This window comes from Coturnix japonica, chromosome Z (assembly GCF_054131305.1).
Source record: "Coturnix japonica strain WE chromosome Z, WE-NBRP24, whole genome shotgun sequence".
NCBI classification, from domain to species: domain Eukaryota; kingdom Metazoa; phylum Chordata; class Aves; order Galliformes; family Phasianidae; genus Coturnix; species Coturnix japonica.
Window position 1 is genome coordinate 16,247,555 of NC_140702.1, and position 25,476 is coordinate 16,273,030.

The 25,476-nt window shown below is 37.8% G+C and overlaps 1 protein-coding gene across 19 annotated transcripts in view; it reads left to right on the top strand.

Moving 5' to 3' along the window:
* Positions 1 to 25,476, top strand: part of ARB2A (ARB2 cotranscriptional regulator A) — a 244,356-nt gene that overhangs the window by 23,743 nt on the left and 195,137 nt on the right. For all 19 annotated transcript variants that reach the window (XM_015849692.2, XM_015849696.2, XM_085527908.1 and 16 more), the window contains 2 exons: positions 1,604 to 1,705; positions 4,123 to 4,223. In XM_015849692.2, coding sequence (XP_015705178.2) covers positions 1,604 to 1,705; positions 4,123 to 4,223 — 203 coding nt within the window. The remainder of the gene's footprint in view (positions 1 to 1,603; positions 1,706 to 4,122; positions 4,224 to 25,476) is intronic.

Consider the following 25,476-nt stretch of genomic DNA (forward strand, 5'->3'; position numbering starts at 1 on the left):
ATTCTCCTAATGTTTAATTTAAGTCTTCCCCTTTTTTTTTTTTAATAGCTGTTCCTCCTCGTCCTGTCACAATCAGACCACGTAAAAAGTTATTCCTCCTCCTGCTTATAAGCTCACCTCCAGTACTGCAGGCTGCAATGAGGTCTCCCTGGAGCCTTCTCCAGACTGAACAAACCCAACTTCCTCAATCTTTCCCCATAGGAGAGGTGCTCCAGCCCTCTGGTCATCTTTGCAGCCCTCCTCTGGATGCACTCTTAATATCTCTACATCATTCTTGTGCTAGGGGCCCCAGGCCTGGACCCAGTACTGTAGATGGAGGCTCATAAGAGCAGAGCAGAGGGGGACGCCTCCCTTGCCCAGTGTCCCAATACTAGGCTTAAATAATGTGGGTGACATACAAGATTGTTACTGGCTGCAAGACTAATAATAAACATAATCATTCAGAGCGTACTTAGCTAATTATTTAAAGTAATTAAGGGAAGTAAGTGTGGCTAATGTCAAATGCAGCAAGTTTAAAGAAAATCAGCCTTTTGAAACAATTGTATTTTCTTTGAGATACGAACTTAGATGGTAAATGTAATAAATGAGTGTACTTAGAATTCTCAAGGCATTTCATTGGTAATAGTTGAAATTATAATAGCAGAAGATCAGTGTAGCACTTCTGAACTGAGTATTTACGTGGTTTTCAAAATCGTGGAAAAAGTAGGGAAATACTTTTCAGTGAAATCTTGCTCAATCATTTCATGCTGATACTTTATTAATCATCATATTTTAATGATCAGAAAGTATGTTAGAAAGATAGTATTTGTGTACGTGATGAGCAGTGAAGAGCTGATAGTGCTCTACTGTTTTTATGCAGTAATATCTTAGAAGTAAGCAGAAGATGTTCCTATATTCTTACTGCTGGTTAAATCTAAATCCTTAAATATAGAGTTTGAAATATTCAGGTTGGATTTGTTTTAGTGTTCTTTCATTAATGAATACAGGCTGTATCAGGATATATCATCTTATAAAACAAGGAATTTGAAAGGGATGTACATATTATGGCTTGCTAATAAAATGATGGTAGTTTTCTTTGCCTTGAGGATAGTGGTCAAGGGAAGGAGTCAAGACTGCACAGTCTGTTAGGGTATGGAAGGGTAACAGATGTTGTAATTGCAGCTGGAAAATGGCTGTGAGACAGCGTGTGTTTGATAATATGAGCTCTTTAAGCAGGCAAATGGGTCTATATTAATGCCATGATACTGAAACTAGGTAAATTAATGGTAAGAATCTGATGCATACTAGAAACCAGAGAGAGATTTCTGACGTTAAGTGTAACAAAACATTGAAAGAAAAGGCTATGTATTTGATGGTATCTGTTTCTGGACATTTTTTGCTCAATATTAGAGATAGACAGGTAAATAAATAAATTTGCTGTAGAGGAGGCATTGTACTGAACCTGGAGGAAAAATTCCAATAATTAAGTTATATGTTTAGTATTATGTCGGTTCTCCTTCCATCTTTAGCAACTACTAATCTTAATAAACTGTTTTTTTCAGTGATTATAAAGAAATGAAGATGACATAGCATATATTATTTCATTTTTCTTCTCCTTTTTCAGATTTATTATCTAGAATAGACTTGGATGAACTGATGAAAAAAGATGAGCCACCACTTGAATTTCCTGATACTCTGGAAGGATTTGAGTACAGTTTTAATGAAAGTAAGTCATATATGCTAACCTTAAAATTATGTTGAGGGGTTTAGTAACACATTTTAAGTCCTTATTAGAATTTTACGGTTTTCTTTTAAGAATAAAAATTTAAGCCATAGGAAAATAGCCTTGAAAAGCTAGCTAAGTAATATGGTTGATTTTTTTATCTTTTTTAACTTCATGAAACTGCCAACAAATCTCTCAATTCCTACCATACCGTAGGTTTGAGGGTTGTACTGTGTGTACTGTATGGTTTCCACTTTCTGTTGTGGAAATGTTGATACAGAAGTTCTGAAAATAATTTCTTTAGCATTAACGCTAAAAAGTAAAGGGCCAGTCACTCTTTTAAGAAATATTTACTGAGGTATTTTATTGATACAAAGGGAATAATGATTATTTAGTTGATAAGTTATTCCAGATATTTTATGAAAACCTATACAAAAAACACTTATAGGCTATTTATATTGACTTGCAAATGAGCATTGTGATAGATTGGCTCTTCTGTAGGTCAAGGTTTTCCATTACAGATAATTTCTGTGACTGAAAATCAGCTAGCAGAATCTATATGTTAAATAAGTAGTAGTATTTATAATTTCCAATGCATACATTTTAAAATCCAGCTGAGAAATAAGCCACTGAGCTAAAGTAATACCAGACTCCAGGAAAAGGGCTCTTTCAAGCTTGTTTGAAACCTGTAGGACAAATGGGGACATTTACAATTCTACTTCTTTGCAGTGCCTGTTCTGTGAACAGAGGAACTTTAGTTTCTAAATGTGCCTGTCTTACATCTTCCACTTTTAAAGGAAAAAAAGAGCTTTCCTTTAAATGATAGTCATTTATGCAACACTTAGCTTTTTAATACCCTGATGGCTTTCACAGGAAGGTACTTAGAGACTAAAAGTGTCATGAAAGTGATGCTCTGTCTTTGATGGGAGGGGTTCAGCTCTGTCACTTTTCAGCTCCTTATTTTTAGATCTGCACAGTATCTACTGTCTTCCTTACTGACTTCAGAGTTAATGGTTCATATATGGTTGATAAAAAGAGCTGAAATTTGAATTTTGGCAAATGATGTTCTAAAATAATGTTGCTGAATATTCCATCACTAACTTTACAGGCTGAGTGATTTCCAGAGAATGTAGCAAACACTGTTACGTACACTGCTGGTCAGTATGGCGAAAAAGATCTCTATCTTGCTTTTATACGAGTAATAAAAATGTGTAGTCTTATACTTTTTAATCATCAACACGTTTCTTTTTATGATGGAAAAAATAGAGATGATTTCTATGAGATTGGGAGGACCTTGAGAAGACAAGAGCACCAAAAAAAAAAAAAAAATAGAAAAGAAAAAGTTCTGCTTATGGAGAGTACTATTTCATTTAGAATTGGACAGTATAATTGAAGAGTGACCAGCTGAAAATGAACAGCTGAGTGGTAAGTCATGATGAAAATATAGAAAAGGAAGCTTTTACCCAAGACAGATGTGACGTTGGGTAGACTAGTGGATGGAAAATGCATTGAACATCAGGCAAGACAGATTTGGAAAAAATGCCAAGAAAACAGACTTACAGGCAGAAATCTTAAGATATATTAATTCTTAAATACGTATTTTAAAACAGCAGGAATCAACATTTTAAAAGTTCTGAAAATGAACAGATTTAGCAATATAAAAACGTTGTTAAATCTTATTTTTCTTGTGTAGACACTTTCTAGAAGCTTTCTAGGATATACTTGCATGCTTTTTTTTAACATTTCTCCGATTCTCTGCAATTTTATGATGCTCTGAGATAACTTGAGGTTTTTTCTAATCCTCTGAAATACTGCTAGCAAGATAACATTTCTGCAACTTGATTCCTGATTGGTTGCCATTTTATTCTTGTTATTTTAACCCAATCAAAGTCTTTATCTGTGGTCGGATGTGCTTTTGAACTTTTTCTATAAACAAGGACAATTGCAGAAAGTTACTCTGGCATCTACAATTTGGAAATGGTTTAGTTGTGATTGAGGATTCTGCTTCATTCTACTGCTATAATTTCAGTGTATGCTAAGATCTCTTACTTGTTGGTACTTTGCTAGGAATAGAGATACTTACCTTAAATGTGGACAAGGGTGTGATTTTTTTTGTTTCTTGCAAAAAAGTTTGACATTTGATACTGCAGGTAATTTCACTGTCATTGCTTGTATTTAGCTAAGTAAACAATACATATAGTTCATATCCTTGGACTGCATTTTTTCATTATGCTCAGTTGTTTTTATTCAAAAATAACATAACCCCCCCCCCACGCTAACCTCCCCCCTTAAAAAAAAGAAATGGAATTAGTAATACCCAATTTTTTAAATATTAGACTTCTGAAATTTTCAGCAATGCAGTGTGTCTTGTTTTTAGAGAAGAGCTACTCTAAAACATAGTGATTTATTTTTTTTTTCAGAAGGGCAGTTAAGACATGTGAAAACTGGCGAGCCATTTGTTTTTAATTATCGTGAAGACTTGCATAGGTGGAACCAGAAACGTTATGAAGCTCTTGGAGAGGTATGTGAATTGCGTATCTGCATGTATGTGGATATGTATTAGTGTGCTATGTTTTTTTTCTCTGTAGAATGATGCTTTTAATTATAAATATTCTGAGGAATGTTTAGTGAAGCTGCAGTCATTTAACAAAAGCTAGAAGTAGTTGGCTGCTAATGCAGCAGTAATATCCATTATTTGATGTGTGGTTTAAGATGCCAGTTAGACTACAATTTGGCTTCAGTATGTGTTCAAACTAGAGTGTCAGTGTGACTAAGCAAATCAGAAAATATTATGTTATGTGGTTATTCATCTTTTTTCTCCTTGGGTGCAAAACTGGGGCATTATCCTTTCTAGCTAAGGATGAATTGGTTGGACTTCTTTCTAGGAAGTACTGAAAGCCAATAGATGAAATAGAGTTTTGAAGCTTGATTAATTAACAAAACATGTGTCTACTTACTTAGATACTTGGATGCTTCTAGTATTTCCTCGGGCTTTTTGTAGAGGTGGTGTGGATGTACTAGACATAAAAACAACAGAGCATATACAGCTACTCTTCGGTGTGAAAATGACTCCAGATTCTACCCATTCATTCGGTAATGCTTTAGGAGTTTTAACGCCAATTTTAGAAGGACGAAATTGTACATTGCACAGTCATAACCTCCAAGTCCAATGGAAAGAACAGGTTCAGCATGCTGTCCTCTAAAGGTAGCATTGCTGTTTACATTGAAGCCTACAGGAAGGGGGTGTGCAGTTCTGCACCCAAAACCATCAAAGTTGAGTATTTTTTAAGAGGCTACATAGTGTGGCCTTGTGGTTTTCTGTTTGGAAACATGGCATGTCATTCATAATCTTCCTGTTCCTCATGGTTTATCTGCTTTTGTCAGTGTTACAGTTTTCGTAAGGATTAAGCTCATGTATTTCTACATGTATTAGATGTTTTGTCTTCTACACATTCTTAGCTACTGAAGAGTTGAGGTTTTACCTGGCATGGATCTGAGTGCCATGCATCTGTTCACTCACTTCCCCTTCAAGTGGAATGATGGAGAGAATTGGAAACAGTTAAGAATTATAGTCTCCCATGTGATGTTAGGTGGCGTGGAATAACACCTTGCCTAATTCAAGCCACTGAGGGAACTCTGAAACTTTCTTGCAATATGACAGGAACCTGCAATGAACAAGGCATGTTGCTTATCATTCTCTGGTAGTTTATTATATAGTGGAGCCTCTTCAGCATACATTGCTTTGTCCTCTGGCAATATTCTGAAATCTTTACCTTTTGATAAGTGATCTGATTTTTGATCAGATGATTGTTTGGTCAGTGTTACCTTGTACAGGAAAAAGATAACCTCTATCCAGCCCCAAGAAAAGGTAAACAGTGCAACAGCGATCCTATATGGCAAGTCATGTGGCTCCGTGAAGTATCTCTGAAAGATCTCTGCAAATAGGAAATACAACATTGTTACCAGAAACTATTAAACTACTATAACATTTACCACAATTTTGTTTTAATAGGTTCTGGTCGGATCTGTCATTATGTCAATATAACTGGGATTATTCAAGCCCCATTTTTTGCACCAAAGGGAATGTTGTGGTTTAACCTGGCAGGCAGCCCAGCACCACACAGCCATTTTCTCACTCATCTCTCAAGTGGAAAAGGGGAGAGAATTAGAAATAAGATAGTGTTCATGGGTTAAAATAAAAACTCTTAAATAAGATAGAAAAGAAAGAAATCAAACAAAAGTTTAACGATAACTATATACATATATGTGATCTCCCACCAGCAGCCAGCCAGTGCACAACAGCAGTACAATCAGCAGTTTGCTGATTGATGTTATGCTGCCAGTGTAACATTTTCCTGCCCATTGATGTCCACCAGTCCTTGAGCAGTGGCTGATCCCTGGCCAACTCCCCATAGTTTTATAGCTTTCCACATGATGTCATGTAGTATGCAATAACCCTCTGCTGAATTCAGGCCTCTGCTGTACACCGTGACCCTTGCCACTGTGGTGGTGGCTCTTCCTGTAGAGCAACTGGGCCCAACCCCAGGCATGCTCCTATCACTCAGCAGCAACCAAAACATCAATGTGCTATTAACTCTGTCTCAGCTGAACCTGGGACAGAAGTAGAAAAGTCAATAAGGTATCCAAAATGACACCCAATTCTGCTTAGTAGATATTATAAAGCATCTTATCAGCATCAGTTTGGATTCTGTCAGACTAAGTGAAGTGATAGTAAGTTCAGTAGAGTAAGAGTGCATCAGAAGTGAACGGAAGAAGTGTTGTTTGTGACAACAAGCTAATTTTGAGCTTGCCAGGCAACTTGCAAGTAGTGATCTGGTGCTCTGTGGCTGGCTCAGCTCCACCTTCCCTGGTGGGGCATCCTTGTCCCTCTGCTGGATATGCTGGAGCTGCCCAGCAGTTAAGCACTGCTTTATCCCGTGAGAGCTTTGCTCTTGAGTCTTGAAGAACCTCTTTGCTTTTGTCTCTTCTTCCTTATTCCTGGAAGATCTGTGGTTAGAGAGAAGATAACGGGTAGATAATTTTGTGGCTTCTTACATTCTATCACCACAACTTTCTGATTTTTCAAACCAAGGAAAGTGCTCTTGACTAAGCCATTGCCTTGGCTAAGTTACTTAATGCTTTCCAATAGGAAATGGGTTGGCATCTTTTACGTGCTTCATATATTTGTGTCTGTAATGTTCAAGTATCTCTATTTTACAAGTAAATGACTAGGACAATATGTAGATGTAAATGTATGTTGCTATGTGGTCTTATGTGCAGCCACACCTTCTCATAGGTATTTGGAAACATCATCAAATTCGTCACTCTGTGCATCTGAATAGTGAGTGCAATGTTTCTTCAACTCATAATATATTACTTCTGATTATTTTTGGTTAGCCAGAAGATGAAGTACAGTCATGGAGCAAGTATCTTAAGTCTGTGATCTGCCATGTACATTTGCACTTGACTGCTGTCATTTGGATTTGAATAGTCTTCAAAAATACACATTGTTTTATATTGGTAGGTAAAATACGATAAAGTTTGAGGTCAGGATTCTCACAGAGGGTGAGTTGTACTGAATTCATTTGCATTTTTAGAAGAAAAGAAACTCACCTATGTTTCAGTCTTTTGCCACTGCTGGATACTTGTTCTTCATACAAGCCAGAAGTGTTCAAATGGTCAAATGGATCATCATTTGTTTTTTGGCCATCATATAGTTATGTAAGAATTCTGGGGATGCTGACAGAAAAAAACCTATGGTCTGTCAGCAGTCTGCCATTCATCTGCGTGCATAAAATCTTCTCTTGTGCCATGGATTGGTGGGTCAGTTATGCAGAGGTTGAACAGAGCTTGGGAATTATATTATCCTCTGATTCACCATTTTCCATTCTAAGAAAGGTATGTTCAGCAAACTGTGGTAGTTTACAAAGCAGCAGCTCATATTCTTCATAAGGTGATGTAGTAAAATGTGACCTTGGGGCTTTGCTTTGAAGCATCATCCATCCTCTGGCTTTAGGAATTCTCCCATATGTACTTCTGGCTGAATATTTATGTGGTCGAACATAAAAAGAGAAGAGAAAGTAGCTTGACATCAGACAAAACATTTTATATTTTCTTTTTTTTTACATATTGAAAATAAGTTCTTTTTTTTTTTTCAATAAATTGAACATGTATTTCATACTCGTTTTTCATATTATTCCTACTTTTATATAAACAATATGGCTGTTGTTCCGATACTTTGTTCAGTCATTGTTTGCTGGCTTTCTCATTTTTAAGGGGATTTACTTACTCTGCTCAAGGCATTTTATTTTTTATTGTAGTTATACACTGTGGACTCCTTTTACTGCATATTACTCATTTAAAGAGTGGATGTAGTTCCTGGCCTCATGTTGCAACATTATTCTCTCTTTCTTGGAACATTAATAAATTTCCATTTGGTAATCCATGATTTTTTGCTGTTAAAATCATGAATACACTGCCTGTGATGTTCTGCCATTACTCTAGTTATATGGAAATTGATTCTTCACGAATTAAAATGGTTCGTCAACATCTCCACTTCTTAGATCTCTTTATTCTTCATTCATTGATCTGTTATTTCAGGCATACAATTTGTTCTGCAGCCTCTTGATACGTGCTTCTAAAAGACAGTTTAGTGAGCTGTTCATAATTTTCTGATTCTGGTTCAGTCATTGCTATTGCAGCATTGAATTTTGTGGAGAGGCCTCTCCATTTGCTTTTTAAAAATTAAAACAGCAACAGAAGTGCACAGAACATTGTGCTGCAGCTGCTTCTAACTGCCAGTTAATCCATATGGCAAGTTTGAAGTAGGATTGAAAACAGTTTTGTGACAACAGTTTAATTGTTGCACACATACTGTTCCAGTTCAAGGTTGAGTTTTTGGGTTGTTTTTGTTTTGTTTTGCTTTTTTCAATTTGAGAAGGACTTTTGGATATTTGAATTCTGGATTGTTCTCTGAATTATACTTGTATGATATATGTCTCCTTGCACATTGACCAGATAATTGTATTTATTGTTCTGAACTTTCAATTGATACTATGGCCGCAGAAGTCACCAGCAGTCAGTTCCTGCTTGATCATGGCATCAAAATTAGCTGAAATAATAAATACTACTAAAATTTATTGCTGGGATGTTACCTTCCATTTTGCCAGTCATACAGATTGTGTTGATGACCAGAGTTCACTCGTTAAAATTTATGTGGATGTTCTCTTTCCACAATTACACAGATGCCAGATTATTCCTAGCATCAAGAGACAGGTCCTGCTTATCCCTGTTAGATCTAGCACTGGGTAATTATAGTTCTGTGGTTACTTAAAGACTGTTTAACTTTTGAGATGTTTTTGTGAGTGTCATAACTAATGAAGATATATTTGCTTGTACCTATGGCTTATGTGTCCAAGATTATGATGTGGATGATAATACCTCTGCTGTGGTCTTATTCAGGGACTTTATACAGTCTCTTATCATTGTTGTCTGTCTGACAGTATCTGTGTATAGCCAGAGAACAGATGAACTGTGTTCATTTTGTTAACTTTACCACACCATGGTCCAAGAAAATACCTTATATTTATGTAGAGTTGATATAGAAAGCAAACAAATAGAACACCTAATAGAAATAGAAGCTGCTTATGAATTTTGTGTATGATAGGCTACAGATAATTTTACATTTGTCAGGGAAATGTCCATCAAATAAGCTTTTTTAAAGTATACGCATAATGCTTGGCCCATCCAATGATAAAGTATATTAATGATCAAGGTTAATATTTGTGTGGGGGGAAAGTAAGTATTTAGAGTTATGACAATGATAATACATAATTAAGATAGCTAAGAAGTAAAATGGGATTTTGTTTTATCCAGATCTCTGTTAAGTTAAAGAACAGCTTGGTCTCATCATAATTTAAAAAACAAGCTTTCACCTGCTACTAATTTCCTCCTTGGTTGCAAAGAGCATTATTTGTTTGGATGGCTGAAAGAAAGAAGCTATTTACATAGCACAAATGAAAGCATAGAGTGGCAGAAGAGGACATGTACGTTAATGAAGAAGGAAGCATTAAGTAGTCTGCATTTGAAAGGGTAGCTTCTTACATGAATAACCCAAAATCTGATGATAGGCTGCACGTGCACCTGATAGTACTTAAGGTCCAATCTTGCAGCCGAAGCTCATGTGAATAAACTCAATAGGTCTGTTCTTGTGAATAAGGGCTGCAGGATCAAGTTCCAAATAAAATTTGCAGATGATTTGTAGAAATCCTTACACTCTAGTTTCTGTTTATTTCCAAAGAGAGTTTATCAGTAAGCATTCTGGATTTTATCTGGCTAGCAAAACTTTAACATACTAAATCCTTCACATCATGGATTAAGCAAAATTACGTTTGCTATTTTAACTTATTGTGTTGTAACTAATTTGCTATTAGTTTAGTTAGTGGTAGGAGAAATTTGTCTTATGGAGAGATAAATTGATGGTGCTGTCTTATGTAAGCTGGTTCATGTACACTTGCTCTTCATGGAGTGCTTGCTTGACTAGACCTTATCAAGAGGTTACCTTCAAAGAAATTACTTGCCAAATACATAACAGGTGTCTGTTGAGCATGTGTGAACTGAATATTGTCTTAATAATCAAGTAAGGGTAGATTTTCATGGGGTGAGGAAAAATCTTCACTGAGATCCTACCATAAACTCTTCCTAACTTTAAATATCGTTTCAAAAGCAGGGTAAAAACGTCAAATTGGGATAAAGTATTTTCCCTTATTTTATTTGTGATAATGGTAAAATCATTTTTGGTGGTCCTCTGGAAGCAGTTTGTTAGTGAAGCTTCTTTGCAGAGGTCATACAGTCCTGTCTATGAGTGAAAATTAGAGAAGGTCTTCAGCAAAATTTTCAGTGGAATAAATGTCACAAAATTATTGAGAGTTGCACAGATTGGGCAAAAGCACTTGAACAAAAAAGACATGTTAGGGAAAGTCATTAAAGTGATTTATAGTGGGATCTCATTTCTTGCAATGCACAGTGGAGTCCACATAGATTGGATTACTTGTATGGACCAAGTGGAGGAGGAGCTTAAATGACATCTTCCATGTTTTGGACATCGAATTCAACTATAAGTGCAGTTCTTTAGGAATTCGCGCCTTATTGGTTTCAGGTTGTTGTTTTTTTTTATTGCTAATTTGGTAACTTTAAATTTGGAGCTCATACACAGAACTGAATAACATTTAAAAAAGCAAAAAACAAGACGGAGTATTGAATTTCTCTGTAATGGTGGTTCCTGAGCTGTAAGCACTTATACATTTCAAAGGTATTCAGTCTTCACTGACTTTCAAACCAGTGCTTTTCATGACAGAAGGAAAATGATAATATGGACAACAACAATAACAAAAGAAAAAGGAAAAAGAAAAAAAAAGTAAATCTTGTATATATGTGGCCCTTATAAATCCAGAAAGATTGCAGCTATTAACGATCTGTCTATCTTCAACATTGTATTTTGGTGAGTGAAATAGATGGACAGACACTTGAGTAAGGACTGAAGATGGTTTGATGATACCTAAGGAAATTTAAATATGAATCTTTGAATCTTCGTTGCATACAGTATATTCATTTGCATATGCTAAATCTGCGTTCAATATCTGCTGTTTGTGAAGACTTCTTACTGGAATCATTATGTCAGATGTGCTTCAGTGAACTCTTCTACTTTGTAGGCAGCAATTGGCGGCAGTAGGTTGGTTCATCACAGTAACTTGACAGTACTCGAAAGGTTCAGAGATAGTTTCATAATTATTGTTAGTGTGCTTCTTGAAAGAAATGATGAGCATCTCGTAAACCCAGATGGGAATTTGTTACATTGTTGATAAATGTGTTGATAAATGTGTTTTACATTTTTAAATTGATAAACAGTGAAAAGCAGAAAAGATACAATAAGGCAGATGGTTGTTTATAAAGCACTTGCAACTTGCTGCAATTCAAAGAATGGTACTAATTGTTAAAAAGAAGACAAAAATTGGAGTAGGGGGAGTGTTTCAATGAGTTAATCATGAGCTTTTTAAAAATAAAACCTTCAGCAGCTTTAGTTCAATTAGAACCATTCTTGCCATCCTGGGCTTCTATGCAAAAGTTCAGAGTCAGTTCTTCATAAACTTTTTTTACCAGCCATTTTTGTGTAGCTGAAATTGAAAAATACCAAAAATCTACCTTGTGTCTAGATGCATTCCTTCTATTCTTTCTGTTTTCTTGCAAGGAGAAAAATAGTGCAAAACAAAATTGAATTACTATTGGTCTGATTAATAATTTCTACTTCAAAACAAGTGAACTCCAGAGCCTGCAGAGAGCTTGGAAACAAGAAAGCACGGTTGGATGCAGTTAGCTTAATTTTTGTTAAAGGAGTGGTGAAAAAAAATGTTTCTTGGCAAGTAGAAGGAGATGAGGAAAAAAATAGATCGAAGTAGTCCTTAGGCAGAATGTAGATCAGTATAGTTGCAAAAATCATTTGTTTCATCTTTGTTTCATGCATGTTAAGTTTGTTTCTGCCTTTAATATTAAAAGTTCCTGAAGTATTTTCATACTGTTTAATCATGAGTTTTTTGAGATATGTAGATTACAACATTCATCAAGTATATTTTAAAATGCATAGATCACTTCAGAAGTAATAACGCCTATTTATCTCCATGGAAAATATAACAGACACAGAGAGCACAGTAACACTGTTTGATAGAGGAAATTCTCAGTTAGAGAACACTGTTTTTCATCATCACCACCACCATTAGTTATGCATTTTCACCAGTGAAGAACAAGACCTGTACACTGTGCTTATAACAGTCTGCACTGGTGGAAGTGATCTGCTGTTATCATTGCTCAGACACACCACCCACCACCTCCTTGTGCTCACACACACTGTTTGGTCTCCATAAAGGTTTACCAACCTTTGATGAATGCCAGTGGGTGCCATTTTTCAGCAAGGAGGAATTCAGTGACACACCTTTGCTTCATCTACACTCCTGTATTGCATGCCCTTCTGTCAGACTGCCCCTCTGCTGCCATTGGCTACATGGCAACAAGGTGCTGAACAAGGGATGTTCAGCTTCTACTGTCATACCACCAACACTCACCTCTGGTGTCACAGATCAACATAATAAAACAGGAGAGACATTACTTTTGGAGCAGCCCTCAGTTGTTTACTAATTAAAGAACTCCAGAATAGTTTGTTTTCTTTCACATGATTTTCATCTTCTCCACAATAAAAAATTTAATGCTTCCCGCGTCTTCAACAACAAACCTTCCGGTTTTCCAGGAATATTTAGATAAAAATTTTAAAAATGGTGGTATTTTTTATAAAGCTGTCTCATCTGCATCAGTGCTTAATAGGAATAATTTGTAAGGATAAAAATTCAATTATAAAGCAATAGATTGTTGTATTTCTGCATATGCAAACAACCTAGAATTAATTTAAGATGTTCTAGCTGTTCAATTTGTTAACTCAGTCACAAACAAATTTTGATATCTTATTATCTTACCTTGATCTCTGCAGCAGAAATACCTAGTTAGGGTGTCCATCCAGCTTTCAGCTTGGACAGGATTTTGTGTTTGTTTTTTCCTTCTTCCTTCATAGTATTTATCATGATGCTTTGTTCTGACTTTGGGTGAAAAACAGGTGCAACAGTCTTTGCTGATGAAGTAAGGGTTGAATATTAAATGGAATAAAAGAAGGCTGTTCTCTGTAAACTGAAGTTCTAGATAAGATACTAATTTAAATATTTAATGTATCTTTGATTCTATCAAGTTAGAAAAACTTATTTTTAAAAAAAAATTAAATGACAGAGGTTAAGCATTATATCTTCATGTAATATAGGTACAGGCATAGAAGAGGGTTTTAAACATGAGGAGACTGTGCAGCTGATCCCAAACCTCTGAGATCTCCTGTTATCCAGTTCTCGGTTCACCTCACTGTCCATTTATCTATCCCTCTTCCTAAGCTTACCTGCAAGGATGTTATGGTACTATAATCTTGTGTTTATGGTATTTTTTTTACTTACTAGGATACCTGAGGATATTGTAAAATGCATTAGAAAGCATAAATCACTTGTTTGCAGCACTAAATGACCTACTGTTAATTTTTGACATATAAATAGCATGTAACCCAACAGGTAATAGGGGTAATGTGAACAGAAACTAGGTAAAGGATAAGGTGAGCACAAGTAAGAAGTGAATCACAGAATCACAGTCTCGTGCGGGTTAGAATGAATGTTGACATATACTTTTAATACCTTTTTCATGAAGAATTTTTGAACAAGCTATATCCAGTAACAGAATGGGTTATAACTTACAGTTAATTAATGGGTTCTATCTTAATGTAATTTGATATCCCACGTTCAGAAATGCATGCATTCTTTGTACTTTACTGTAACTCATAATCTTAGAGATACCATGTTGGCAAAATAAGGAACGTCAGCCAACACCACAAATAGGAGTAGAAGCCACAATATTCATTTCCTATCAGCTCAGCCAACAACTGAGTATATTTGGCTGACTATCAAAAGGAGCAGCAGTAATTGTTTCCAGTATCAGTGGAAGTATTTTGCTGTTTAAAAATAATAAATAAGTAAATAACAACAAACAAAAAAAAGAAAAAAGAAAAAACAAAGCTTTGATTTCCTTAACCCAAGAAAAAGCTTGGTCTCTGCATCAATTATGAGACAAAAATGGGATGTTCATGGCAAGCTGTAGGTCGTCTGCCTTTGCCTTGCTGATGTTCATGAATTACTTCTGCAGCTGCCAGCTCCTAGTGCCTCTGCAGTAGCTGTTTGCCCTCTGCAGGCTCCGCTTCTCCTTACCAACCAAGCTGGTACTACAAGCACAGCAAGATCTGCTGATGTTTGTGATGATGTGTTGCTCAGGGGCTCTACCAGGTTAGGGTCACCCTGTGAATACTGACCATATGACACAGAAGGACTGTTTTTCACCAGATCGCTGACAGTACCAGTGGCATCAAAGACACTCAGAGACCATGTGTTGTGTAAAGTTACTACTGTATTTCTGCTGATAATGGACAGTATTTAACCATTGATACAGATTCTGTGCTTAGTTCTCATGGCACAGAGATCATTGTAACAATGGAAAAGTTGCTCTTAGGCAGCAAGCTGTTTGGTTGCTACGCTTTATTCCCCCTCACCTTTTCATTTTACCCTCTTGACTGTTTCTTGTTTACCCTGTTTTATCTGGTATGAGTTTAAAATGACTTCATGCATCTTTCATTTTTGTAATACCTCTTTACTGAACACAGATCTCTTCAGGCTGGTGACTGTGGTATGATATTATAATAAAATACACACAAGCATGCTGCTTACTGTTACTGATACCCATCTCATTCATCTATGCCTATGTGAGGAAATTGTCTACTTATTTCTCTGTAATAGCAGAAAAAAATTACAAAAGCTAGATACTAGGAAGAACTTTTCACACAGTTTTTGTATCATTGTCCAATGGGAATTGTCATTGCTTCTGCATTAGGTTTGCGACGGCGAGGTTCTGGTAGCAGGAGGGTCTGTGTGAGCAGAGCTACAACAGGGACTCACTGCTGCCAGAGTTGAGCCATGAGTGATGCTGAATGTGCTCTGGAAGGGCAGGTATGAGAGAAACAGAAGCTGCTACACAGCAGCAGATGGGAGAGAGGAGTAGGAAAAGGGAGAAAAGCGGCCGTGCAGGTAACCCAGGTCAGTGCAGTCCAGGAGTGGCCCGAGGAGGAGCAGGCTGTCCCTGCAACACATGGGCACTGTGCAGAGCAGATCCCATCATGCAGCCATGGAGGAGCCCACAGTGCAGCAGCAGATGGGCTCTGGAGGCAGCACATCCCGTAGGTACCCCCAGAGAGCAGCCTCGGGCTGGAGCTGCAGCCCAAGAGAGGAGGTCGTTGGGGGGTGGGGGGCTGGAGGAGCTGCCACCTGTGGGGACCTATCAGGAGCAGTGCCTGAAGGGTGGGCCCTGTGGTGCAGAGTTGTGCGGGGGCAGTACTTGGAGAGCTGCAGCCTATGGGAAACCCATGCAAGATCATCTGGGGAAGGACAGCATCCAGTGGGAGGGACCCACATGGAGAAGGGGCAGAGAATGAGTGTTACTGACTGTCTGCAGCCCTGGTTCCTCCTTCCCCTGCAAAGCTCAGAGGGAGGAGGTAGAAGAGAGTAAGGGTGAGGGGCAGGTGTTTTTAGTTTGCTTTTAGTTCTCACTGCTGCAGACCATTAGCAGTAGGTAGTAAATGGTCACATTCAGATGTTTTTTCAACATCATTTTCTTGGTTGGGTTGTTTCACAACTTCACAAAAGTAGTTTCTTGATTAGGTGGACAAGTAAAATGTTAAGCTATTTTAATGCAGAATTGCAAAGAGACAACATCATTGCCATCTGCAGCACTCCAAGGTGGGAAAACAGAGGAAAGTGATGGGCTATTATCCCTAGAAACTGATGAGAGGACCAACAGGAATTGCACAGTGCTGCTCCAGGGCAGTTCAGACTGCAGATGAAAAATTTCTTCACTTTAAGGGTGATCAAATAGTGGAACAGTCTTCCTTGAGAGGTGATGGATGCCCTGTGCCTGTCACTGTTCAAGCATTCTTTGGATAATACCCTGAATAACATTCTATAACTTTTGGTTAGCCTTGAAGTGGTCAGGCAGTTGGACAAGATGATCTTTGAAGACCCCTTCCAACTGAACTCATCTTTTAAGATATGTCTTATTTTACTTTTCAAATTTTATTGTGTAGTTGAATTATTTTTTGCTGATTGGGCTGAGAAATACAGGATTCTTTCTCAAATGAATGCACAGACTAAATTAATTAAAACATAGTAAATCATTGTATACAGAAAGCTGGAATTAGCTGTTATTCCCCTTATGTGGGTATTTGTACCCACATAATTCAATGACAAGTTGTATACTGATGTGCTTTCTTTGGAAAACTCAGAGTGGTGGTGAACTGAGTTAAATCCAGCTGGTCACTGGTCATGAGAGGGGTCACTGCTGGTGCTAGTCCTGTTTAAAATATTTATTGATGATTTGGACAAGGGGATTTAGTACATCTGCTGTAAGTTTGCAGATGACATCAAGTTGAGAGGAAAGACCTGCCTGCTTGAGAGTGGGAAGGCTCTACAGTGGAATCTGAATAGGTTGGATTGATAGGCTGAAGCTAGTTGTGTGAGGCTGAATGGGACCAAGTGTGTGACCAAGAAGGTGACATCCTCACTTCAGAAATAGTGTAACCAGCTGTGACAGGGAAGCGATTGCACCCCTGTACTTGGCATTGGTGGATCTGCACCTTGAATGCTCTGTTCATTTTTTGGCCTCTCACAAGAAGGACATTAGAGTCTGGAACACAAGTCTTGTAAGCAGCGGCTGAGGGAACTGCAGTTGTTAGTCTGGAGAAGAGGAAGTTCAAAGGCAGACCTTATCATTCTCTGCAGCTCCCTGGAAGTGTGTTGTAGTGAGGTGGAGTTCAGTCTCCTCTCTCAGGTAGGTAGGAAAAAGACAAGAGATAACAGTAGAATCATAGAATGACCTGAGTTGGAAGGAACCTCAAGGATCATCAGGTTCCAGCCCTCCTGCCACAGGCAGGGTTGCCAGCTGCTAGATCAAGTACTAGATCAGATAGCCCAGGGCCACATCCAACTTGGCCTTTCAACACCTCCAGGGATGGGGCATTCTGTTCCAGCACCTTACCACTCTCTCAGTAAAAAACTTCCCCCTGATATCTAATTTAATCCTCCCCTCCTTTAGTTTAAAAGCATTACCCCTTCTCCTATCACTGTCTACCCTTGTAAAAAGTTGTTTTCTCTCTGTTTATAAACTCACTTTAAATATTGGAGGGTCACAATGAGGGCTCCCTGCAGCCTTCTCTTTTCCAAGCTAAACAAACCCAGTTTCTTCAGCCTGGCTTCAGAGGAGAGGTGTTCCAGCCCTTTGATCATCTCTGTGGCCCTCCTCTGGACCCTCTCCAAAAGCTCCATAACTTTCCTTGTTGGGGGTCCCATACTTGGAAGCAGTAGTCCAGATGGAGCATCACAAGGGCAGAGTAGCGGAGGATGATTCACCCTGTTTCTGTCAGAACCCAGAATATCATTGGCCTTCTGGGCTGCAAACACACACTGTTTGTTCATGTTAACTTTTTCATCAACCAGGACCCCTAAGTCCTTCTCAGGCTACTCTCAAGTTCTTCTCCTAGTTTGTGTATATACCTGGGATTACCTTGACCCAAGTGCAAAACCTTGCACTTTGTTTCATGGAACTTCATTAGGTTCACAAGGGCCCACCTTTCAAATTTATTAAGGTTCTTCTGGATGGCATTCCTTCCTTCTGCTTAATCAGCACCACTCACCTCGGTGTTCTCAGCAAATTGTTCAGGGTGCACTCAGTCCTACCATCTGTGTCACTGATAAAGATGTTGTCATGGTTTGGCCTGGTTTCCATGGCAAGGAAACCACCAAATAGTCCACCTTTCAAATCCATATCTCTCCAGTTTAGAGATAAGGATGTGGTGGGCCTTGCAGAAGTCTAGGTAGATGACATCAGTCACCTTCCTTTTGTCCAGCAGTGCTGTTACTCCATCTCACAAGGCCTTCAGATTGGTCAGACATGACCTTCCCATGGCGAAGCCATGCTGGCTGTCTCAAATCGTCAGCTTATTCTTCATGTTCTTTAACATATCTTCTGAGAGGATCTGTTCCCTGATCCTCCCAGGCACAGAAATGAGGCTCATTGGCCTGTCATTCCCCAGGTCTTCCTTCCACCCTTTCTTGTAAAAGGGAGTGATGTTTCCCTTTTTCTAGTCCCTGGGCCCTTCATGTGATAGGCATGACATTTCAAGTAGGATGGAGAGCAGCTGGCAACCACATCAACCACCTCCGTTAGGACCCTGCAATGCATTTCATCCAGCCCTATGTGCTGTTACAAATTCAGTTTCACGAGACTTGCTCTGCCCTCACGGCAGGGGAGTAATGGCCTTTACTTACACCATGGAGGTTCAGGTTGGACATTCAGAAGAATTTCTAATCAGAAAGAGTATTGAGCTGCTGGAACAGGCTGCCAGTTATGAGTGAGGTGGTAATGTCTCTGTCCCTGGAACTGTTCAAGAAGTGTCTAAATGTAGCACTGTGGGACACAGTTTAGTGGGCATTGTGAAGATGGGTTGGGGTTAGACTAGATAATCTTACAAGATCTTTCCCAGGCTTAAAGATTCTATGATTCTATAAAACATGTATGCTACATAATTGACTACATGAGTTCATCAGTCATAATTTCATAGGAAGATGCTTTTTGGACATCATCATGAAAATGAACAGCTGCCAGTATCCTTCAGTACTGCCCTCTTTTTATATGAAGTAGAACAATCTTTGATGTTGATTTTACAAATGTTCTTTGCCACCAGCATTTCTTCTTTTTAGAACTGTTTTAAAAATAAGTTTGAAGAAGCATTTGATTTAATCTTTCCAAGTTTAATTTAATGAAGACATTTTGATTATATATTTCATTATTACAGTAAGTTATTTCAGGTGTTTTGTATGAGGATGTAAGTGCGAAGTTTTTCCTTGTCACGTAAGAAGCCATCATTCTTATATCTTGGTCAAAAGTTCTATACTGGCATTTGCATTACCTAGAGTTCTTTGTAGTTTTCTCCCTCTGAGTTTCCCTACCAGTGGAACACAGGACTAGGTTAGACATTCTCAATCACATGGAATAGAAAATGAAAACAATTTATTGAGAAATAAGGAGGAAAGAGAATAGAAAAAGGTTTGTCAGTGTCCAAGGTGTTTTCTTAACCTTCAGCTAGATATCCCCAGAAGAGACAGTGCCTTCAGGGCAAGTTTTTCTCTCCTTAAGGGGAAGTTTCTTTCAGAGTACCAGGTTTCCTATCCATGTACTAGAAAAGCACAATGAGAGGTAGCTATTTCTCTTAGAAGTTAGCTCCTGGCTTTTGTCAGTTACTTAAAGCAACTGAGAGTCAGAGCCTTCCTTTATAAGGATGCAATGAGTTAATGACCTCTTCGCAATCTATTTGGTTTGCTTGACCTAGTAATAAGATGCAAGAATTTAATACTGAAGCCCTTTTCTTTTTTTTTTTTCTTTTTTGGTGTGTGTTTGCTTCTAAGGGTGTCGACCATAATTTGTGTCAAGAATAGAAAAAAGTGCTGCTAATGGTCAGATTCATGGCTCTTTTCACTCAAATTTATGTAGATCCAATTTATTTTGACCCACTGCTGTTCTGAAGCATGGTGGCAAAATGGTTAAGGCATCTTGCTATGGGAAGGAGTTGTTAATTTGAGCTCTGCTCTGGATTTACATAAAATTAAGCCTTCAGTCCATCTGTGAATATTTATCTGGTCATTTCTGCTGAGGAATCAAAGGTGATAAAATGAGATGCTTGACACATCACTGGCTTTTTTGTCTGTGACTACAAAAGCTGGTATGCTTTAACCATGTAAATCTGATACATCAGTTGGATTTGGCATAGATTTTTAAAATCTCAAAAGTGCACAGCACCAGGTCTCCTCCTAATCTGCACCGTCTTTCATTAGTAGTTGTAATAATCAGAACTACTAATGATCTTTCTTCCAGGTGCCTTTTTGCAACTCATTGCTAATACGAAAATTGCATGTAGTAGTCCTAACCTGTAGTTCTTGAATTGGAATATTAAAATGTGTTTACAAGTTAGGTTTGCATTTGTAATTTTGTGTTTTATTCAGTGTCCTTTATTTTTTTTGCTTTTTTGCAACCTTTTTGGTTTTCACCTCAGTTTGGGGATAGTGGTGATGCTTTCTGCTGATGCTTAATTGCTCTAGTACAAGGTGCTTGACCGAAACCTCTACTTCTAGTGGCATGCATAGAAGTATAAGTATGTATAGTTTTAGAAAACTGAAAATTTTCTTAAGATGGACTATATAACTAGGCAGTTTATGAAGCTAGATAATGGTTAAGTTAATCTAAAACATGAGATGCATTTTTGTAAAAATAAATAAAATGTAAGCAAAAAAAAAAAAAAAAGGAAAGAAAAATAAACCAACAGGTGTCAGCAAAGACCATGTAACAAAACATTGGATCATATCACAACCGTATATGCTACATTCCTGACAAATCCCTGTTATTTTTCATTTAATTCTCTCAAAAGATCTTGAGATCGTATTTGTGATCAGTCAAATTAGAATCCAAAATATCACACCCATGCATTAAGACTGAATTGAATTGCTTTCAGTAGAAAATGCAAGAAATCCCTTAGAGGTAATGTCAATTCCATCTTAATGAATTGTTCTCCCACACTATAATCCAAGTGAGGTCTTTTGTGGATTTGTAAAATGCCATTGATTTTTTTTTATTTATTTTTTTTTTTAGCTTGCAGAGAACAGAGCGTCTGGAAAGTCCATTCAGCTTTTAGGATTTTTTGTTCTGACATAGTGATGGTGGATTATTCTTTTTTTCTTGTTTTTTGTTTATCCCAGTACCTTGGTATGTCTGTGTCTAAGAGCAGAATGTCAAAACGTTCCTTTGCATCCCTCATTGTTACTTATTGGCAGGTTTGTCACTTGAGGGTCAAAATAAAGCTCATTCAACCAAGGCTATGGCAGCCACGGTAGCAAGCCTCAGGTCAGTCCCACCACTTGAGATTTGCCGCAGGGCAGTCGGTTGGAATTCATTTTGCATTTTTTTTTTTCACTAAGCCTTGCTGCTGCTATACTGTAAAAAGGAAAAAGTTGTGCGTTGGCTACTGTATGTTATAAGCATTGTTTTTTCTTCTCCTGCGCATTTTCTCTTTTTGCCATTGAGGAGCTCATTATCATTCAGGTGATAAATATGGTAATATGAGAAGGGACGTTAAGCAGTGGATCATTTGGTCATCATACTGCTGCTAGTGGTTTTTACTTGTTTATTTCTCTGATTAGTTAAACAACACTCAGCCCGTGAATACAGCCTTGAAATTCTTAGAAAATTACTAGTTATGCTTAGCAACCTATCTCCAAGATTGAATTTAAATCATTTGAAAATAATATTCCTTCTATACATGAGGAGGATCCATTTAAAAAAAAAAAAAAATGTTAGATTCAACAAGGCTGTAAGTCAAGAAGGCTGCAAGAGAGCTTCTCTTGCTCTACAGTGTAGCGTCCAGTTAAACATACATGTGATGGCTGCTCCAAAAGTAATGCCTCATACTTTATGATGTTGGACCCTGATGTTAGAGGCAGATGTTGGTGTTACGGCAGTAGGGGTGGAACCTTCCCACCAGTATTCCATTACATTTTGTTGCCATGCAACAGATAGCAGCAGAGGGACAGTCTGACAGGATGGCATCTGACATGGGAGTGCAGATGAAGCAAAAGCATGTCACTGAATTCTTCCAAGTGGAAAAAATAGCAACCATTGATATTCATTGCTTCATGGTTTATGGAGTCCAAACAGTGTGTGTGAGCTCAGTGTGCTGGTGGGTGGTGCGTTTCAGCAGTGGCAGCAGCTACAGTGGACACCTCCAATGGTACAGATTGCTATGAGCACAGTAGGCAGGCTCTTGTTGATTGCTGGTGGAAATGCATAACTAATAGTGATGACTATATTGAGAAATGGTGTTTTGTAGCTGAGAATTTTCTCTATTAAACAGTGTTATTGTTCTCACTGTATCTGTTGTATTTACCATGGAAATAAATAGGAGGCATTGCTTTCAGAGCACCCTATTTACTTAAGGATAAAAGAACACAAAGGTAAATGACATTGATTTTGATCTATATGTAGAATTCACAGACAGACTGATATTGCTGAACCGTTATACATTTTAAGCGTACTTTTGTCACAAGATAGGAACTGACAAGTGATTGAACCTAAAGGTTGAATTTTCTGCACTCTTTAAAGAAAAAGAACAGTTTAATTTTTCTTTACACAAAGTGCAGCTAATTATATCCATGTGTGTTATTTTAGTGGTAGATGTGGTCAAACTTGAGGTTAAAGAATTGTTAGTTCATAAGGTTAATAGAAGAATAATAAATACAATGGGAGGGTGTTGAGATTTGGTAGGCCTTATGAAAACAGGACATCAGGAAAGAGGAGAAATGCCATGCCATGTGTTTTTTGTCTATAATCTATTTAGTTTTAGATTTATCATCTATATAATTCTGAAAATTCTAGCTGATATGTTGGAGCTTTAAGTAAAATTATCGTCATTAAGTTATCTTGCTCTGCAGTCTATCTTGAGAACTTTCTTGAAAAATGAATGAAAGCAAGTAGTCTGACAAGGTATTCAAGGAGTGTTGTTTCACGAATAGGCATCTTTGGAGTCAGAAGCCTCCTGTCCTTTGAATAAGCATTACATGTAGCACTGCAATGTTTCTTGTCCTTGATGTGAAGTGGCTGCTGCCAACTTTGAGAGAATAGTTGTGTGTCCATTCTCATTTAGTCCCTGGAGTAGTAAAAAGTGTTAGCATGTAGCATTTGTGGTGGTTGGATCCTGTTCATGATTGGAATAGCTGTGAATGAGGAATATGGTATGGGAAGTCTTAGATTCATCCGGCGAAATCTTGTCCATGGAAGAATATATTCAATCCATAATTTGATCCTTTCCTCACATCCACCCCCACCCCCCCCCTCGCCACCCCCCCTCCCCCACGCACACAAATCTACAAGTGTGAAGGAGCAGGCAGTGGTGTGGACATTGTATTTTAACAGCTTGTCCTTTCTCCAAGGTTTTGCAGTCTGTCTTCTGTCCTGTGACTGATTGTAATGTCAGCTGGTTTTGTGTTTGTTGTCCTTGTCTTGCCACACGTTCTTTATTCTTTATCATGTGCTAACATTACACTAACCACTTAGCGGGTTCACTACGATTTTGTTCAGGAGGTTTGCACATATGGGACAAGAGAGGGACAAGAGATATTTGGTTGTCTTTGAAGAATGCACTAACTGAAGGGTTCCCCACATCTGTCATGAATCCATTAACATTCATGGCATGGTAATGGTTTCCAGTGAGTACTGATAGAACAAGGCCACACAGCACAAAGATCTTTGACATTTATTTAATGTTTTTTTAACAGATAATTAATTTGGGGGAAGTAGTTTATTTTATCTTGTTCTTTTTCACCTCTCCAACAAGTTTGAAAGAATGACCACTCAGAGAACCAGAGAATTCAGAGCCTGAGTTGTGAAAACAGCAGGGAGGAGGCCTGCCTGGCAAGGCTCAGTGCACTTCATTGCATCCCAGCATGGTTTTTGATGTGGGGTGTACTGAAACAGCTCAGCTGGATTAGAATGTAGGTGTAACAAAACAAGTCATTGAGTTGTGATCTATTATCTGTATACCTGGCTATCAGTGTTATGAAAAGGTTCACCAGTGGGTCGTGTGTAGCTCTGCTTTTTCTCCTATGTGTCAAGTTTGTTCTTGTATTTTTGATATGGTTTAGAATACTTCTATTTCTTACTGAATTAAAATTCAGGGTATATTACCTAAAGTTTTTTGGTGATGCCTTCTTGCTTTGAGGGCATGCTTGCAGTTGTCCTCTTTTCCATACTACTGCTATTTAAGGATCTTTAGTGCTCACTGACTGTGCTGAAGGACTCTTCCTTTTCTATTTCTCTGCACTTATGTTCAGGCTTCTATACTTCAGGATCTTTGTAACTTGTTATTCTAAATGGTTCTTAGTTTAATTTTTGTTTTCCCTTGCGTGCTAGTATTGATCCTTTGGTCACTTGGCTTCAGGATTATATGTTGCAAAGATTTTAAATTATGCTGCTAACAGAATTTTTCTGTGCTTTTTGGTTGTTGAAAATAGTTTTATACGAACAGTATAATCTTAGAACATGAACCATATACAGCTAGGACCATACCAACTAATGTCTACTAGAATTATAGGTACCAAAATTTGGGGTTCCATAAACACTGCAGAGGCATTATTGTTTTGGTCACCGTTGTGAAGATGCTTAGCAATGCAAGGGTAAAATCTCACCTCTGTCTAAAAGCTTCTGTGATCTTCTCTCTCTGTCTCTGTTCTCTTTGTTGTCTATCCAGGTGATCAAATTTAATTGCTCCATAATTAAAATTATTTTGGCTGTGGAGCCATATGGGGAAGCTGAATGAAATCTATCTGTCTGATTATTTTTTATCCCTATATGTTATTTCTAACATTTCATAACTATTGGCATTCAAATTTGTATTGTTGAAGCTTCTTTATATTATTGGTTTCAAATATAATAAATATTACTGTTCATACCATAAGGCTGTATAAGACTTTTGAACTTCATAGATATCTTATTTTGGGCCCATAGTTATTTGAAAAGGTACTTCTAGAGGTATTGTCACTGTATGGATAATATCTAAGTCAGAAGGTTTATTGTTTTGTAGTCTGCAGAAGGGTAACTGAGCATTCAGGTTTGATTCCTGTCCTGAACCATATGCATTACTGCTTTAAAGTCAATAGTAGATGAAGATAATCTGTGACCAGGAAATAATAGCACATTATCCTGTGTTTTTAATGTGCCTCACGGGATAATGTGCTATTGTTACTGCTCAGGATGTGTTAGGATTAGCTGTCTGTGGTCTCTGCTTTCTGTAGCCTGCTATTTTTTTATTATTTTTAAATTTTTTTTAGATTTTTTTCTGGTCCAGACAAAGTAAGTAAAGCTGTGACATCGTTTTTTTCCTCCTGTCTACTGTCTCCTCCAGGCCATTGATTTCACACATTTTGGGAAGCTTTAGTCTTGGCTTTTTCTTGTCCCATCTCAGACACTTGGTGCTTCCTGCTCACCAGTGGCCTTGTTACCTG